This window comes from Rattus norvegicus, chromosome 10, assembly GCF_036323735.1.
Source record: "Rattus norvegicus strain BN/NHsdMcwi chromosome 10, GRCr8, whole genome shotgun sequence".
NCBI classification, from domain to species: domain Eukaryota; kingdom Metazoa; phylum Chordata; class Mammalia; order Rodentia; family Muridae; genus Rattus; species Rattus norvegicus.
Window position 1 is genome coordinate 85506764 of NC_086028.1, and position 17648 is coordinate 85524411.

Genomic DNA, 17648 nt, shown 5'->3' on the forward strand with positions numbered 1-17648 from the left:
AAATGCTCCTCTTCATCCAATTTCACTTCAATACCTCTCTGTGTCTCTGTCTCTCTGTCTCTCTGTGTGTCTCTGTGTCTCTCTCTCTCTCTCTCTCTCTCTCTCTCTCTCTCTCTCTGCTTTATAGCGTAACAAGGAATTAACAAGGGATGTACACGCTCAACATATCACACATGTCCCAGGCTCCCCTCTCACCCTGCTCCTCTACTGGGTCAATGGCTAAAGAGAAAACCAAAAGGAAGATATGGGGAGAGCAGGAGACTCTCTAGGAAGCTACATCTGCACTGCTGTAAGGGGACTGACTGCTAAGGGGAAAGCAGCCAAGGGGCCCTGAGCCCTTGGTGGAAGGCAGTTGGTACACGAGTACACATCCCTCAGCCTCTAGTCCATCTGATTTGTCAGGCTGCTGCTGAGCAGAAGAACTGGGCTAGAGACCTAAGTGGCCTTTCCTAGCACTGCTTTCCTGAGATCTCTATTTGGGACTGGAGATAAGATGGCTAAGAGGCCTCTTGATAACAGTGCTGATAAAGGTGGCCTATTGCTCTTCCTGCTCGACCTCAATAAGCTTCTTCCATTTTCTTGCCACTTACCCTTCTCACAGTTCTTTGCAAGCTCGGAGTTACTCCCATAGAGACCCCTGACGAGCCTAATGCCAGACTCTGGAGCCTAATGCCACCCTGGACCTGCTGTGGCAGATGCAGATGAGCAGCCAGCAGCTCTCTGATCAGCAGTCTTCTTTCTTTGTTTTTCTCTGGCCAGGCACTGAGATATCAGCTTTTACTGAGAGAGTCCACAGGTTTGGGGCAAGGATTAATCCATCAGTTATCTGTCTTCGAAGTGGGTGTCAGTACTGAAGGCTGGACAGCCAACAGGTAGAGTTCTAGGGTAGCTGCTTGCCCAAGGCTACCTGGAGTGGAAAAAGAGTCTTCCCAGAAGAGGGACTCTTGTGACATTAAGAGCCATGATCCTAGAAAAGGGATTTGCAGATGGGTTACAAGAGGCAAATGTCCAGCCATGACAGTGGTTTTATGCCCAAAGCTTACGTTCACACACTGAGTGAACAGATTCGATACCACAAGCCACAGCACTGCCTGGTCAGAACAACTCTTCAGCAGCTATAGCGCCCCCTAGCTTATAAAACACAGGGTACTTGCATTTGAATTTTTTTTTGTTACTGCCCCCTCTTCTTAAAGATAATTCAGCTGTGTTCTTTGAGTCACCTCCAGGCTCTAACATTGCCTAAGCTGCAGTAGGACGTTTGCACAGCCCAAACACAGGGCCCTCTGGTCTCAGAGAAAGAAGCCCCAAAAGAACCTGTACAACAGTGAGGGGTAGAAGGTCAGAGAACCCATTTAGCCACTGTGGTGGTTGTTTTTCTCATTGCCATGACCAAACACCAGACAAGAACAACTTCAGCAAAGAAAGGTTTGTTTGTTCAGGGTCACAGTCCATGATGGCTAGGAAGGCGTGGGAGCAAGAACATGAGGTGACAAGTCACATGACACCCATAGCCAGGAAACACGGCAAGATGGATGCCGCTGCTCAGTTCCTTTTCTCCTTTTTATTCAGTCTGGGACTCCAGCCCAAGGTACAGGGCTGTCCAAATGCAGGATGCATCTTAATTAAACCTCAATGGAAACACACTCGCAGATGCCCCCAGGGCAATATCTCCTAGGAGATGCTAAATCCCATCAAACTGATCATCAAGATTAACCATTATGTCCTCTCACGCTTCAGAACCCAACGAGGAGCCATAAGTTCCTCAGGGGCATGAAGCAAGTTAATGACAGAGACAGGGCTGCTCTCTGGGCTCCTAACTCCTGCATATTGTTTACACAATACCATGATGAACCAATATTTCCTGCAAAAGAGCCAGGTAGCACGCCATACAGTCTCGGCACTGCAACAACTCAATTCTACCGTCACGGCCTAGAGCTGACACAGGCAATATTGAATTAAAGGCTATGGCCCTGTTCCCAGAAAACTTCATTAGCCAGAACCCACAACAGCAGCCTCTGAGAATCTGATATCATTTGTGATCCCTTGTTCTACAAAGTGCAATTAGTAAAGGTGAAAATTTCAGGTCCCTTAGAGCACAGTCTGATGTGGTGACAGAGGGTCGGGGCAGAGCATAGATACTCAGTTGTTACCCAGACAGATTCCAGAAGCTGGAACAGTGGGGTCTCTACTCCTCCCAGACACAGGCAAGACTGGAGAGACACCTGTGTGTTCTGAAATGATACACGGCTGCCCATGGGCCGCTCTTGATGCTCTTGAAGCTTAGGCTTGAAGAGTGGCTCCAAAAAGTGAACCAGCTGCCATTGCCATTGGATGGGGGTGGGGGGAATCAGAAGAGGAGCATTTGGTTGCCAATGTAGATGATCTTTAACCATCTCATTGAGCGTAAGTATTGTCACAGGGTTTGTATCCCAGCAACTGTGCAAAGCAGGTGTTGTTAGTCTGGAGGCTGAGATGTAGAGATTCACCAAACCCACACAGCTTGGGAATAGCAAGATTGGTATTCTCGCCCAGGGTTCCTCAAGCCAGAGCCACTGTTCTCTGTTGTGCCGTGTGGCTATTGTACATGTGATTCCTCACTGGAGCTAAGGAAGATAAAGTTACCTTTTTGTTCAAAAAAGCACACAACAGGGATATAAAGAACTTTCTAGCTAACCAACTGAAATCTTTGCGTTGGAATGTTAAATTTTACCAAACTCCCGAGGAGAATTGGTTGTGGCAGTGGTGGTTATTGGTGCTTTCCTTTAAGACAGGTTAGCCTTTGACTCACAATCCTCCCATCTGTCTCTCGGGTTTCGGTACTGTCTTAGTCGGGGTTTCTATTCCTGCACAAAACATCGTGACCAAGAAGCAAGCTGGGGAGGAAAGGGTGTATTCAGCTTACACTTCCACATTGCTATTCATCACTAAAGGAAGTCAGGACTGGAACTCACGCAGGGCAGGAAGCAGGAGCTGATGCAGAGACCATGGAGGGATGTTACTTGCTGGCTTGCTTCCCCTACCTTGCTCAGCTTACTCTCTTATAGAACCCAGGACTACCAGCCCAGGGATGGTACCACCCACCATGGGCCCTCCCACCCTTGATCACTAATTGAGAAAATGCCTTACAGCTGGGTATCACGGAGGCATTTCCTCAAGGGAGGCTCCTTTCTCTGTGATAACTCTATCATGTGTCAAGTTGACACACACAACCAGTCAGTACAGAGCTATAGGTCTGTTCCACCATGCCCAGCAAGAGAATTATTTTATTGCTAACAATTTTCTAGTTATAAGTTGAAAATACATAGTTTTAGTATATTATAGCTTCCTATGATACAGAAGAGAAAGAGAAACTCATTCAATATAATTTAGAGTCCACAAACCACCTCTGAGACATTGTGTCCAGCTCCTGGTCTTTCATGAAGTGTCACTCTTGGGCCAGATGAGCAATGTGGCCAACTGCCTCTCACCCCTAGAAGAGGAACTTTTCTCTGGGACACTGAATGCCAGAACCAGGACCAGACTAATGACCTTGGGGAGTATTGTGTCTTTGAAAATCATATCATCTCTTCCCTCAACCCCACTCCAGAAGGACCCCAAACACCAAATATGACCAAGTAATCATTACTTTACTGTGGCCCTGCCTATATTTCCTATAAACCAGGGCTATAGGCTTAAAGGCTTTGCTACGAGGACAGAGTTCCTCTGAGAAACTCATATGAGAAACACACTTGGAGGCTCTAGTAGGTCATCAATATTTCCCAAAGCCCACACCCAAGACCTTTTGACCCATCAATAAGAGAAACAGAATAGTCAGAATCACAGTCATCTTGGAGGTACTACCCAGACACGGAGGGCACTGGTCACTAGTTTATAGCAGGAAGCACATTCCAGGCCCTGGCCTGTGGAGCTTGGTTTTGTGTTTTTAAAACTTTAATAGGCATCTGGGTGGTCAGACAAGTCTTGGCGAGTTGCACTGACACCAGTGTAGAGACAAAGGGCTGGCTGGATTAGACAATATATTCTAGAGGAAAGGAGCCCAAAGAAGTCCCCCAAATGGGCTAGAAGCCTGGGACTCCCAGCCTATCAAGGACTCCCATGTAATTGTTCCTGCTCAGCTCTCAGCTACAACCTAAGGGATCTTCTCGCCCTGAGCCAAAATGAAAGGGTCCTCTTTAGTTTTTGTTTTGTGTTGTTGGTTTTTTTCTTCTTTTTCTTTTGAGAGAGCTATATTTCCAGGGACGTTTCAGCATCTTGGAGAAAATATCTCCATTCTTAGGAAACCAAAGGACAACGAAGGGGAAATATTTACTACCCTGAAATAATAACCCTCATGTGCTCGGAGAAATCATAAAGAGCTTAGAGACATGTTGGGCTTGGCCTAGAATCATTTGGCTCCCATTCTGCCCTGCTGGTTGCCTGTCCGTGAATATATCTTTCCTTCCCTCTGGGTCTTAGACTGCTCGTCTGTGAGATGGGAGAGGCTAGACACAATGGTCTGCCTGGAAGGCTCCTTCTGGTCTGGAGTCTGGGGCAGCTCAGAGCAAAAGCACTCTCTGTGGTTGTGAGAACATTCAGCTTCTGCACTGTGCCAATCAGTAGTGCTTGGGACAGGGAACACACAGCCACATGGGTGCTACTGAAAGAGAGGGGCCGATTTCTCCCTCTGTTTATTTAATTTTACATAGTTAAAAATTAAATGAGGCATGAGCAAGGTAGAGCTAGCAAACTGGACAAAACAGGTCAGGGTTCTAGAACCAAAGCTTTGGTGTATTCTATTATATAAGTGTCTTGAGCCAATCACGACAGAAGAAAGTTTGAGAGAGAAAGAGTCCTGGTTTGTGTGCAGTCACGACAAAATCCAACACAACAGATGCCCCTCTCCCTCAGCGCTGCAGCAAACGAAACTTTATCCATTTACCAACCAAGACCCGGCAGCATATTTGTGTCTCTGCCGTCAGACTAATGGCCTTATCTGCCAGGCAAGCATGCAGGATCATGTCTGGAGAGCCCCCAGGCCTCTATGGGAGCCAGGTTACATTTCATGATTTCTTGGCAAGGCTGGAGAACAGATACTTAATAAAAACTTCACTCAGCTCATTAAAGAAGACCTGTGTGTTCCGAGAGCAAGATCTCGTCTCTTTCCTCCTTCACCTGCCATGGGCAGTTCATTGCCAGCACGAGTCCCTCACAGGGCCTCTCACATTGAGCCCTTCCATTTTTTCCAGGGTTGCTTTGACTGCCTTCCTGAGGACCCTCTCAGTTTCTCCAAAGACAGATAGTGTATGACCCTGACTCTCAGCCATCCTGTCTATTCTCTTGGGTGAAAGGGTCTACAACACCACTCTAGTTAGGTCATCCTTGGGCCCAGATCCTGTAGCAGAGCTCTCAGGTTCTCTATGGACTCCTAAGAACCCCCACCCCACGGCCCATGGCTTCCTCCCTTTGAGTTATTTCTATCACCCAGGAACCTGCTGCTCCATCTAGCGGTCCTCCCAAATGGGAGCACTGCCTCTCTGAAGACCCCACGCTCAAATCCATGCCCTGTAGCTCCTGTTCCCCCAGCCCATCCCTAACATCATGGGGCAACAAGAAACCTTTTGGTACCCCCAGCCTACTTTCTCCCATCCCCAGCCTACTTCCCTCCAATCTGTACCAGTGTTTACTCCTTCCAGGTGGGAATTTGCATGGTGCTTGAAACAATGATGACCTACAGCTAGGCTTGGGTTCAAAACTTTTCCCTTGCCTGTAATCCTGGACAATAGATCTACTCCTATTCTGTGCCCTGACTTCCTGTGTCTAAAATGAACACAATGCCAATGCTTTATGAGGTTGTCATGGGAACTGCACCTGTTCGCTTACAGAGGATGCTCAGCAAATCAGGGCAGACGCATGCATAGTAAGTGCTTCGTAAGAGGCAGCACCAAGCCTGGTAATGTCGATGCAGGCATGTAATCTCAGCTACTGAGGAGACTGAACTAGGAGGATGACAAGTTCAAGGCCACCCTGAGCAATATAGTGAGACTTTGCTAAAAGGATTTTTGAAAGAAGGGGGTGGGGCTGGAGATGCATATAGTTCAACAACGGAGCACTTGCCTAAGATGCATGAAACCTTCCATGCAATCGCCAATGGAGCCAAAAAACAAGCGAGGTGGCATTCACTGTTGATGATTCTGCAATCACTCAGTCTCTGCTGAAGGGGTGGGGCTTCCCATGCTCTAATCTTAGCTCCCCACTCCAATTTTAAGTGTCTAGATGGTGAGGAGTACTTGCTTTTTTTTTTTTCTGGCATCCTCCACACCCAACTCTGGTTTGCAAACACTGAATACTCTGAATGTGAATTAATCAAACAGCTCCTAGTAATGGTGGGACTTGAGTTGGTCTTTAACCCCTCTGACCCTTGGTTTCCCAATTAGAAAGTAGAGGAAATAATGGTATCTTGTTTAGAGGTGTTGGTTGGTTGGTTGGTTGGTTGGTTGGTTGGTTTGGTTTGGTTTGGGGTTGCTTGTTTTGCAAGATTAGGTGAGATAAAAAGCAGTATTGGAGATCATCCTTTGGCATAACCAACTTCTAACACAGACCCAACACCCAGCAGCACTCCCTGAAAAACTATTGGATATATGATCATACCGTGCCAGCGAGGTGTGGCTAAAACTGTGCCAGTGAGGTGGATGAGGAGGTAAGTTTATTAGGATATCATTCTCAATTGCAGTTGTTTGACCTTGTTTTCTGGCATGACCATCTACCTCCCTTCTCTCTTTATTCTTTTATTACTTGGCTCTGGAGTGATTTCCTGGATTAAACAGATTTATAGCATTGTTTAGTAAATACCCGTTTGGGTCTTCTGAAACAGCAGGCGGAAGAGATAGCTCAGTGGTTAGGAGCACGTGCTGCCCTTCCAGGGGACCTGGGATGGGTTTCTAATACCTACATGGTGATTCCCAACCATCTATAATTCTAGTTCTATGAGGGAATCCAACATCTTCTGGCTCCCACAGGCAGCAGGCATGGTTGTGGTGCACTTACATACGAGGTAGGCAAAACACTTAACACACATAAAAATAACTGATATTTTTAAAAATAAGAGGCATAAGAATACAAAATACGGGCACTCTCTTCCTGAACCCAAATGAAGAGAGTTGGCTCGTGAACGCACCATCATGAGAAACAAAGAAATACGAACTTGCAGAGCCACTGAATTAAGCTTTATTTGCAGTTTAGCCAAAAACCCGTGCACTCTGAGAAAGCAGAGACAACCAGAAACGGCACCAAAGAGAACCTTCTGCCCAGGGAAACAGAGGAGGTAGCGTTGAAGCAATGTAACATCAGAACACGTTGCTAGTGTCCAGTTCCTGGTTCTGGTCAGGGCCAGCTAGGCTGGCCACACTCTTTTCTTGGTCTCAGGATTGTGGTCAGGCTTGGTGTGAAGAGGTACCAGGTCACAGGACTCGGGTCCCTCAGGGACCCACACACTGAGGGATGTTCAGAAGCTTCAGTAGCGGGTCTGTAGGCAGGGCGAACAAGGCACACAAACAGTGCGGGGCACACACACAGAGCGGGATACCCCAGGGGAGGGTGCACAAGGCTGGCAGGAGGGAGTAGAGCAAGGGTTACAGGGTAGCCTGGAAGAAAAAGTCACAATGGGGAAGAATTAGTGGAGGAGCCCAAGTCATAACATACCTTGACAATTCTGCCCTCGGGAGTCTCTCTAATGGTTCCACTCTACATCGCCTCCACTCAGCTTTCCTTATTTCAAACTCCCTTGCTTTGTCTGTGCTACCTCTGTGGCCTCCCAGCTGACCCCTACTCCCAACTCTACTCTTGCCTCTCCCTGTAACCCCTAGCTTATTGATGGCCAGAGGGGTCTCCAGTAGACGCAATTTAATCACGTCCCTCCCCTACCTAAGACTTAGTAGCTTCCATCTACTAAGACAACTACTGAGACAACCACCAGCCTCTTTAATAGACATGTGGGTCCTACGGCCACGCCTCACAGCTCTAATGTTGTCTGAGGTCCAGCCTTCTGCCAGTTCCTCCATGAGCTATGTAGCTCAGGCTGTCTCCTCTTTCTAGACCTCTCTTCTACAACCATTCTCTTAATCAATTCCTTCTCTTCTTTAAAAGCTCGACTCAACTGTCACATCACCTTTGAACCCTCCTATCTCCATGTTAAATATCTCAATGGCACCAGATAGCTCCTCCCACAGTGATAGCTAACTACACCACCCTAACTACTCCACTATGGTCTGTCTCCTGGTCCAGGCAGTTGAGATCCAAAGCTGTGTATGTTTGCCCTCTGTACACCTAGGGTGTACAGAGCAGGCAGTTCATAAAAATGTCTTGAATACGAGGAAATAATAACTGAATATAGAATGACTACACGGCAAAAGGAAACAAGATGACCTCAGAGGCGAACAGGCTAGGGCACCAAACCAGAAACAACACACTGGACACCGGACAGCAACCAAACAGCTCAGAGGCCCAATGTGTAGCCCGAGGGCCACATTCAGTCTTAGCTATTTAATGTGGCCAGCATCTTTTTTTTTCTCAATGTGTTAAATATATTTTAAAATTGGAAACTTTTAAAGCTCGGAAAAATACAAATCCCAGCTTTTCTTGGACTGGAAGACCAGCAGCACATGGGATCTGCATCCTATGTGGTAGAACTGACCATAAAGGGACAATGCTGCTGCCCTCTTTGGGCATAGCACAAGTTCGCTGGCTTCCACGGGCCTCAAAAACTTGACATCACATGTGGATGGTAACAGCCTGTCCCTGGCAAGCATGTGAGTTTACAACACTTGCCTTGGTGGGATAGGATTCTGAGTAACAGAAAAAACAAGATGAAATGTTGGACAAGAAATTGCTACAAGGGCTGGGGAGATGGCTCAGTGAGTAAAGGTTTTATACCTGATTGGATTCCCGGAATCTACATAAGATCAGGCACAGCATGTGTCTGTAGTCCTAGTAACCCTATGGTGAGAGGGTAGACAGAGGCAAGACCATGCTCAGAAGCTCATGGGCCAGCTAGAGTATGTCATGGTAAGCAGGAAACCCTGTCTCAAACAAACTAGGAACCTGAGGTTGTCCTCTGATTCACACCCCCCTCCATACACACAGACACACACACATTGCACACATACACATTCATAGAGAGAGACATTTACATATGCACACATGCATGCATGTGCACATACAGAAATTTTTGGAAGAGGAAGGAAGAGAAACAAAAGAAGGAAGAGAGGGAGGGAAGGGAAGCAGAGGGGAAGGAAAGAGAGAGGGGGGGAGAGAGAGAAAGAGAGAGAGAGATCCAAGAGCTATTAGCACACTATACCCAGAAGACCCCATCAGGTCCTGCTAACCCTGCTTGCATAACAATGGGGACAGATTCCTACAATGATCTCTTCTTTGCTCCTGAATATTGTCCCTGCCTGTTCCCCTCCCACTCAGCCCTTCTGGCTTCTCCCAGGACAATCTTCCCAAACAACAGCTTTGAGTTTTCTTTGATTCAGACAAGGGAACCAAATGTATCCTATTGTTTCTGCATTCCAGATGTTTATCAGCTAGCAGAAAGATGAGTGATTACTCTGACTCTACCACTCCCTCAAAACAGCAAAGGCCTCTGGTACCAGTGTGTCCTTTGTAGTTGTCTATGGTGAGCTTCAGCTGACCGGTCCTCCCCCACAACCCACCAGAAATCAATCACATTAAGCTTCCTCCTGTCTTCCCAATACCAAAACCCCTGCCCTCAGAATGACCTCCAGGGATCTGTCTGCCTGTGCCCTGACAATCTGAAGGCAAGTGATTCCTCATCATCTCTCTCAGTGTCTTCCAGGATGTCAGATGCGTGATGTAGGGTAGGCACTTGCTGTCAGCCAGGAATGAAGGATAGACTCCTCTGGGCTAGGTTCGGGATGGTGGCCTAAACATCATTGTCTGGCTTCCTTTAGAGCATGCCAGCTTTCTGGTGCCTCCTTAATCTTGTCAGACCCTAAGCTCATGTTCCTAGAGTACAGGCAGATAGATGGTCTTGCTTCCTAGGCCCACCTAGGTCCCTGGTGGGCACCCTACAGAGACTCTCCCCAGACACTCACTTGCTGTCCTCGCTCTCCAGCAGACCCCTGTACGTGTCAATCTCACACTCCAGCCGGGCCTTGACATCCAGCAACACCTTGTACTCTTGGTTCTGTCTCTCCAGGTCACAGCGGATGTCAGCCAGCTGAGACTCCACATTGGTGATCATGCATTGCATCTGGGACAGCTGGGAGGTGAAGCGGCCCTCCGTCTCCCCCAGCGTGTTTTCCAGAGAGTCTCTCTAAAGCAAGGGGAAGACATACCAGTGAAGAAGCAGCTGCTTTCTGTGGCCTGGTTCAGAGAGACACAAGAAGAGCCAAGTCTCTTGGCTCCTCTCTTCTAAGCCACTGTGAATACAGAAGTCCAGAAACAGATCAAGTCATCTGCTCCAGGTTAAGCGTCCAGTATGTGGTAGAACCAGAGTTTGAACCCAAGTCCTGAATCTGCTTCTACACAGTTTGTAGTTGGGAGGTCATCAAGTATTTTAATAGCTTTTCAGAAGGAGAGGCTAGGTACATAACAGACGTCTTAGGGAAACCATGTTTGACATCCAATATGGAATATATCCCTTTATCTCTGAGCTAGTTCTTGAGATAACCAAAAAAGTCAGCTAAAGGTACAAATCCATGTCTCAATATGATTCTCTTCCTACCTCCTAACATGCCTGTACCCTGTCCATACCCAGTGCTTTCCTAGATCCAGAGCTAAGAGGTGCCCACCAGCAGCACTTACCAGGCTATGCTGAGCCTGCAGTTCTATCTCCAGAGTGTTGACTGTTCGTCTCAGATCAATGATGTCTGACTGGTAACTCTGAAGCTGCTCAGAGCTTGTGGCCACCTGCTTGTTAAGCTCCTCCATCTGCAGTGAAGAGAAGGAGAAGGCTGGGAGTCCCTTCCTTGGGGTACTGAAGAGCCCAAGCTCTTGGGAGAGATATACCCACCTGCATATTGAACCATTCCTCCACATCCCTGTGGTTGGTTTGCACCATGGTCTCATACTGACATCTCATCTCTTCCAGCATCCTGGTTAGGTCCACAGGAGGTGCAGCATCTACCTCGATATTAAGGCGGTCCCCGAGCTGTTGTCGAAGGACACCAACTTCCTGAAAAGACACAAGACCCCAGGCAAGTATGAGAGATACATAAAATAAATAAGAGATGCAGAAGAGGACAAAAATGGTGGACAGGGCTTCAGGGACTAAAGAGCCTCAGTGATCTTCCAACTCCAGATGAAAACCCCTGGTGACATTTCCTGTCACTTGGGCAGAAGCCAAGTTCAAGGACATTTTTAATTCACTTGGACTAAGATTGGATACCCATGTACCCCCCCCCATTTCCTCATCATGCCACCAGCCCTAACCATCAAGGAAGGAGGGTCACAGAGCCTGACTTTACTTGGTCCAAGGTCCAAATGAGAACAGGTCCCTCCCCAGGCTTGCCTGCCAATGAGAGAAAGTTGTCATTGCAGCTGCCCAAGTATGTGATAATGCCTCATTAGTGACTTCTTGGTGCAGTTCCAAACTCTCTGCTTAAAGTTAGATGAGTCAGGTGCCCCCAGGCATTCAGGGAGTCCATGGCAACTGGTTGGTATTTTACATAAGAGTCTAAGAAAGCCTAGCCAGAATCCAGAGACACTTGTCCATTCAAATCCCAAGTGAATAGTTTGGGAGTCAACCCAGAGAAGGAAGACCAAAGCACCATAGAGCAAATGGTCCTTGCAGAACTTTGGTCCCTGTGAGAAATGGGGAAAGAAACAGTATCTATGACTCAAGTGTGCATATATATATATATATGGAAGAAACAAGAGATGGGCAAGAATGGGGATAGAACTAAGATGAAAAGCAGCACAAGCCAACCCTCAGAAGAGGAGGGTCTCACCCAGTAGGCAGCCTGACAAAGACAGACAGACTCCGTGTACATTCTACAATGTAAAGATCCAAGGGCCCCACTGTACCACTCTCCCTCTGGGATGAGGCCAAAAAAAGACAAATGTAGTCTCTGCTAGAGAAACTTGGCAGTCTTCAGGAGATACAGAAGAAAGAGATTCAGCAAGATGTAGGTGTTCCATGCCCAGGCGTTGGGTCATATCCATGTTCTATTTAGTATCATTAAATCCTCTCAATAACCCTACATGGTAGTTATCTCTATTTCATGGGAGTTGGGACTCAGAAAGTATACATGGTTCACATAAAGTCACAGAAAAGATATGTAGTCCCCCTGGCCATTTCAACTCAACATCTTTCTAACTCCAACCCTTTTGTTTTTCTCATGCTACATCCCAGACCCACTGCTGGTTCTCACCTCTTCATGGTTTCTCTTGAGGCACAGAAGTTCCTCCTTCAGGGACTCTACTTGAGCCTCCAGGTCAGCTTTATTCAGGGTCAACTCATCCAGGATCCTGCGTAGGCCATTGGTGTCTGCTTCTACCAGCTGTCTCAGGGCCAGCTCGGTCTCATACCTACAAAAAGGTCAGGGTCAGCAACCAAAGGGTAGAACTATACACAGAACTCAAGGAAGGCTTTAAAATGCTCGCAACGTCTAAACCTGTATGATACCAATAGAGAGCTAGCCCAAGAGTATATGAGGACTCCTTACTCCAAAGTCCCCTGCCAAACTCACTTGGTTCTGAAGTCATCTGCAGCCAGCTTGGCATTGTCGATGTGCACAATCATCCTTGCATTCTCTGCCTTAGTGCACAGAACCTGCCAACGAAGGCACACGGAGTAGGTGAGTGCAGGATGAAAAGAAGAAAAAGAACACAGTGAAAATGTCCTGGCTTCATTTCTGTTGCTGTGATAAAATAACCCCTACAAAAAACACCATAGACAAAGAATTTATTTGGCATAGAACTCCAATTATAGTCTACTATTGAAGGGAAGTCAAACAACTGGTCACATCACATCCACAGTCAAGACTAGAAAGAAATGGATGCATGATTATGTGTATGCTTGCTTGCTTGCTTGCTTGCTTGCTTGCTTGCTTGCTTGCTCTCCACTTTTATACAATTCGGTACCCCCTGCCTAGGGAATGGTGCCACTCATAGTGGTCTGCCTCTTCCCATATCTAGTAACACCACTTAGGATCATCTGGGAAGAGAGCTACAATGAGGTACTGTTTACATTGTGTTTGCCTGTGAGCTTGTCTTTGGAGGAATGTCTTCAGCTAATTGACATCTTCCAAATATCCCATTATAGATGCCATGAGCAATATATAAGGGAAGAACTCAACTCTGTCAGACACAGAAGGTCTTGATATTTACTGAAAACTCAACAGATACAGAGGCTATGCTAAACACGTGTGTTATTTACTGAATTCTCTTAAATATCCCTTTAAAGATGGATTATTACTCTATCTATTCTATAGATGAGGAAACTGAAGTCTAGAAAAGGAAAGGGGGCCTTCAAAGCTATATAATATGTCAATGATAAACCTGAAGGCAGGGCTCTTCCAGAATTATTAAGGACTCTGGCTGAGCGTTCAAGCTAGGAGATAATCCTATGCCCTAGGGATGTCTCTTTTCCCCCAGAGCATAGCTGAAAACATTAATGAGACTCGTATCTAGAGTACTGGCTTTTCTGGATGCTTCCCCCAGCTAGTCTGTTCACAACCCACCCTCACCTTTTGCTGCAGCTCTTCGATGGTCTGAAAGTAGGACTGGTAGTCAGGACACATGGTCAGCACCTGCGCCTGGTAGACATCTTGGATCTTGCCCTCCAGCTCTGCGTTCTCTTTCTCCAGCTGCCTCACCTTCTCCAGGTAGTTGGCCAGGCGATCATTCAGGACCTGCATGGTCTCCTTCTCATTGCCATTGAAGGCGCCCTCACAGAACAGGCCATAGGTACCCATGGAGCTGGAGATGCAACCAGTTGGCCGGCGGTTGCTGGGTTGGCAGGAGCTGGACAAGTAGGTCTTAGAAAGGCAACTGGCTGGCCTGTAGGTGGTAGGCATGCAGATGGAGGGCATGCACTGCAGGGGCTGACAGACATAACCCAGGCACAGCTCGGATCTGCTGCCCATGTTACTGGAACAGACGGAGGAAGGCCGTGCAGAGCTCTTGAGTGATGCTGAAGAGGTGTTGGTAATGCAACAGCTGGATGGCATGCTAGGGAGGTCCTTTCCCCCACAGCAGCTCCCTGGATCTCTACAGAGTCCATCCTGACCAGGCCTTTTTATACTCTTGGAGTAAAGGGGCTCGCACTAAAGTATTATCAGGGGGAGTGCTTATGTTTATACTTGGCCCTAGTGGAAGATGATAATTAATTTGTAATTTGGTTTCCAATAAGGAGTTCCTTTCCTCATAAAAGAGGCCAAACTTATCATTTGGCTAAAGCAGGACTCTAGGCTCTAGTCATTGGTCACCTGGGGGAGAGCATCAAGACACATCTTCAAAGGACCAGCCCCATACCTGGGCTCTCATTACCAGGGTGTGGCAGAAGGTGCTGCCACAACCTGTCCTGTGTTGCCACAAACCTTGCCCACTGCACCCCCGCCTGCACCTGCCCTAGGGAAGGCTGCAAGCCTACAGAAAGGTAGATGCCCCTTTAATGAAAGCATTTCGTGTGGGAAGAGGACTGGCCCCTTCGCAAGGAAATGTGTGGGTGACAGAAGCTGCCTCAATACCGTAGTATAAATCTGGAGAGATAGGAAAGAGATCAGACGCCTCAGATAGGTCTCATCCTCCCACCTATGGAAAGGACCTATCATGGAGGAGAATAGGAACCCAAGACAAAAACAGCTAAGCAGCTAAGATATTTTTTCAGTTGTATGCAAATGAGAAAGGGAGAGGTGAAGGCTCTTCTCCTTGGAAAAGCAGCTCATTGTCAGAAATCCCTCCAGAAGGCAGAGACTCTGTTTTGACTCTCTCCAGGTCCTCCACTTGAAAATGGCGGCCACCGTAGAATGTTCAACTGTTTCCTATTAAGGCTGAGGTTGAACAAGGTAGAGCTGGGTCTCCTTTTACTTTCTACGGTGATGCAAAGGGAGGGCTCAGTTTGGGACCCCAGTGAGTGGAAGCCCTGTAAATCAGGCCTTCGAAAAGGGGCATTCTATGCTGAGCTAGGAAACCGAGAGCAGATATACCTACTTATAATGCCTTGGGCATTCCTGAAGCAACAGTCTGAACTAATGCTATTCAGTTCCAGCTATGAGTGCTGTGGACTTCCCTGCACATATTGTATTGCTGCTTTTGCATTCACCCCTGTATTAGTTACTTCCCTTGTTGCTGTAACAAAATCCCTGAAAAAGGAAGGAAGGCTTGCAGCTGGAAGGACTACAGTTCATCATAGCAAGGAAGATATGGCAGCAGGAGCTTGAGGCAGCTGGTCACATTAATTCCAGTCAAGAAAGAGAGAGAAATGAATGCTGATGCTCCACTGGCTTTCTTTCTATTCCGTTCAGAACCCTAGACCATGGAATAGTGCTGCACATGTTCAAGGTGGGTCTTCTCGCCACACTCAAAACTCTCTAGGAACACCTTTGAAGACATGCCCAGAGGTGTGTCTCCTGGGTGATTCTAAATCCCATAAAGTTGTCGATCGAAATTGGCCATCACACTCTTTTCTCCATATAATGTGAGGATATAAGTCCTTGTTGTATCCTTCCAATTACTTCCTTCAGGCAAGAGGACAGGAAATGGGAAATAATACCTCCCAGTGCTCTCACTGTTTAAGGACGCAAACTAGAAACCCTGCCTTGTAATGTTTGCTGTAACCTTTAAATGTCACTTTGTCTCCCTGTGTCTTGGTTTCTTCATGAAAATGGACTTCGCTTAAATGTTTTCTCAAGAAATGAGGATATAGAGAAAGATAGATAAAGATATAGTGTTAGGTAGGTAGTTACATAGACAGACAGACAGACAGACAGACAGACAGACAGATAGAACAGTGTTACAGTGCACCCAAGCATGTGTGAGGGTATGAGTCTCATCCTACTCTCCTGATTCTTCCCTCCCCCTCAAAAACATCTTCCAGTTTGATCCCCTGGAGCAGCCATAATTCTAGTAGCTTCCTCTCAATGGACAGTTTAGAGAATCTGATGATGTCATATAGAGGGAAGCATGAGAGCAATGACAGCTACGTGAGATGAGACACCTCAGCCACCCTTCGACACCATAACCAGCACTTTCTGGAGATGAAATAAATGGAAGTCAAGCACAGCACTGACATTGGTTTCCTCACTTCATCCCTGTAGTCATCCTCTTTGCTGTGGTGAAATACCCTGATAAAAGCAACATAGGGAAGAGCTGACTTTGCTCCCCACCCCCATCTTGCAGCTGGAGGGATAGCCCATCATGACCGAGGAGTCATGGCAGTAGGAACTTGAGACTGCTGGTAACATTGCATCTGTAGTTAGGAAGCAGGAAGCAGAGAAGGTTGCCCTGAGCTCCCTGATTACAGGACCCTAAAGCCCTCTGACTAATGCACAGGCACTCAACCCTGGCTCTACATGAGCATTCCCAAACAGCTCTCAGACACCCAGAATTAGGCAAATCTCAGGTCAACTAAATCAGGGTTTCTGGGGCTTGAGGCAGGCAAGACTTGTTTTTTGTTTGGTTGTTTGGTTGGTTGATTGTTTGGTTTGGTTTGGTTTGGTTTGGTTTGGTTTTGTCACATTGTGATTTTTGTTTCTTGGGTTTTTATTTTTAAGCTTTCTGCGTCATCCCTGTGTTCAGACAAAGGTGAAAACATCTGGCTGCATGGAGAAAGGATTGTAAGTTAAAAAGCAAAAGCAAATGAGCTAAGAAAAGGTAGAGTTCCGTGTGAGCTGGTGAGCGTGCCATCCGTGTGGGAGCTGGGGTGGCTTAGAAGTGGCTTTAGACCCGAGGACACCAGGGAGAAGAGCGGGACTTCACTAGAGCCTGTGGTCAAGAAAGCGAAGTTTACTGCTAACCACCATGATCAGAGTAGACACTGACACTATCACATGCACTTTCTTGGCCCATTGTTTACTGTTATTTAGATTTTTTATTTATGTGTAATGGAGAGTATGCAGGTGGTGAGGTGCTCATGAAGGCCAGAGGGTACTGGAGCCCCTAGAACTGTACTTACAGGTGCTTCGTGAGCTGCCTGACATGGGTACTGGGATCCAAAATCAAATTCCAGTCCTCTCAAGAACAACAAAGTCTTTACTACTGAGTTATCTCTCCAGCCCCACAACTTCATACATACTTTGGCCGACCTGAGGTAACTCGGCACTGCTACCTGGAAATGCTGCCTGAAAAATGAAATTCCAGCAGAGAAGGGTAGATGCCCAACCTCAGAGCATCCAACTGGAAGGGCGAGCCAATGTTGGCCAGTTTCCAGACGCCAGCTGTATGCTCAGTGTAGCACTGGGGAGATTGCAGCATAGCAAGTAAGTGTTACCTGCTCTGTTTACCTCAGGGGAAAACTGAGACTGAGAAAGGGACTGTAACCTGCCAACACTCTCCCACAGTGGTGAGGCTGGGATTTGAACCCAGATACCTCTGACTCTACATTCCAGTTCTGCATTTCTTACATTAATGAGACAGCCTCCTCCCATCACTAAAATAGATAGATAATAGATAGATAGAATAGATAAATGATAAATTAGATAGATAAT

At 47.0% G+C, this 17648-nt stretch overlaps 1 protein-coding gene across 2 annotated transcripts; it reads right to left on the reverse strand.

Moving 5' to 3' along the window:
* Positions 1-7187: 7187 nt before the first annotated feature.
* Positions 7188-14215, reverse strand: Krt32 (keratin 32). Of its 2 annotated transcripts, none has more exons than NM_001395759.1 (7): positions 13689-14215; positions 12690-12772; positions 12372-12528; positions 11012-11173; positions 10804-10929; positions 10092-10312; positions 7188-7619 (listed from the first exon to the last, which is right to left on the reverse strand). In NM_001395759.1, exons 1-7 carry the CDS (start codon positions 14169-14171, stop codon positions 7490-7492), a joined length of 1362 nt encoding a protein of 453 aa, NP_001382688.1. In that variant the 5' UTR covers positions 14172-14215; the 3' UTR covers positions 7188-7489. The 2 variants fall into 2 exon arrangements, with proteins under 2 accessions (NP_001382688.1, XP_063125646.1); XM_063269576.1 differs by lacking the exon at positions 7188-7619 and adding an exon at positions 8373-8880 and having other exon boundaries at positions 10091-10312; positions 13689-14171.
* Between the last annotated feature and the right edge of the window lie 3433 nt (positions 14216-17648).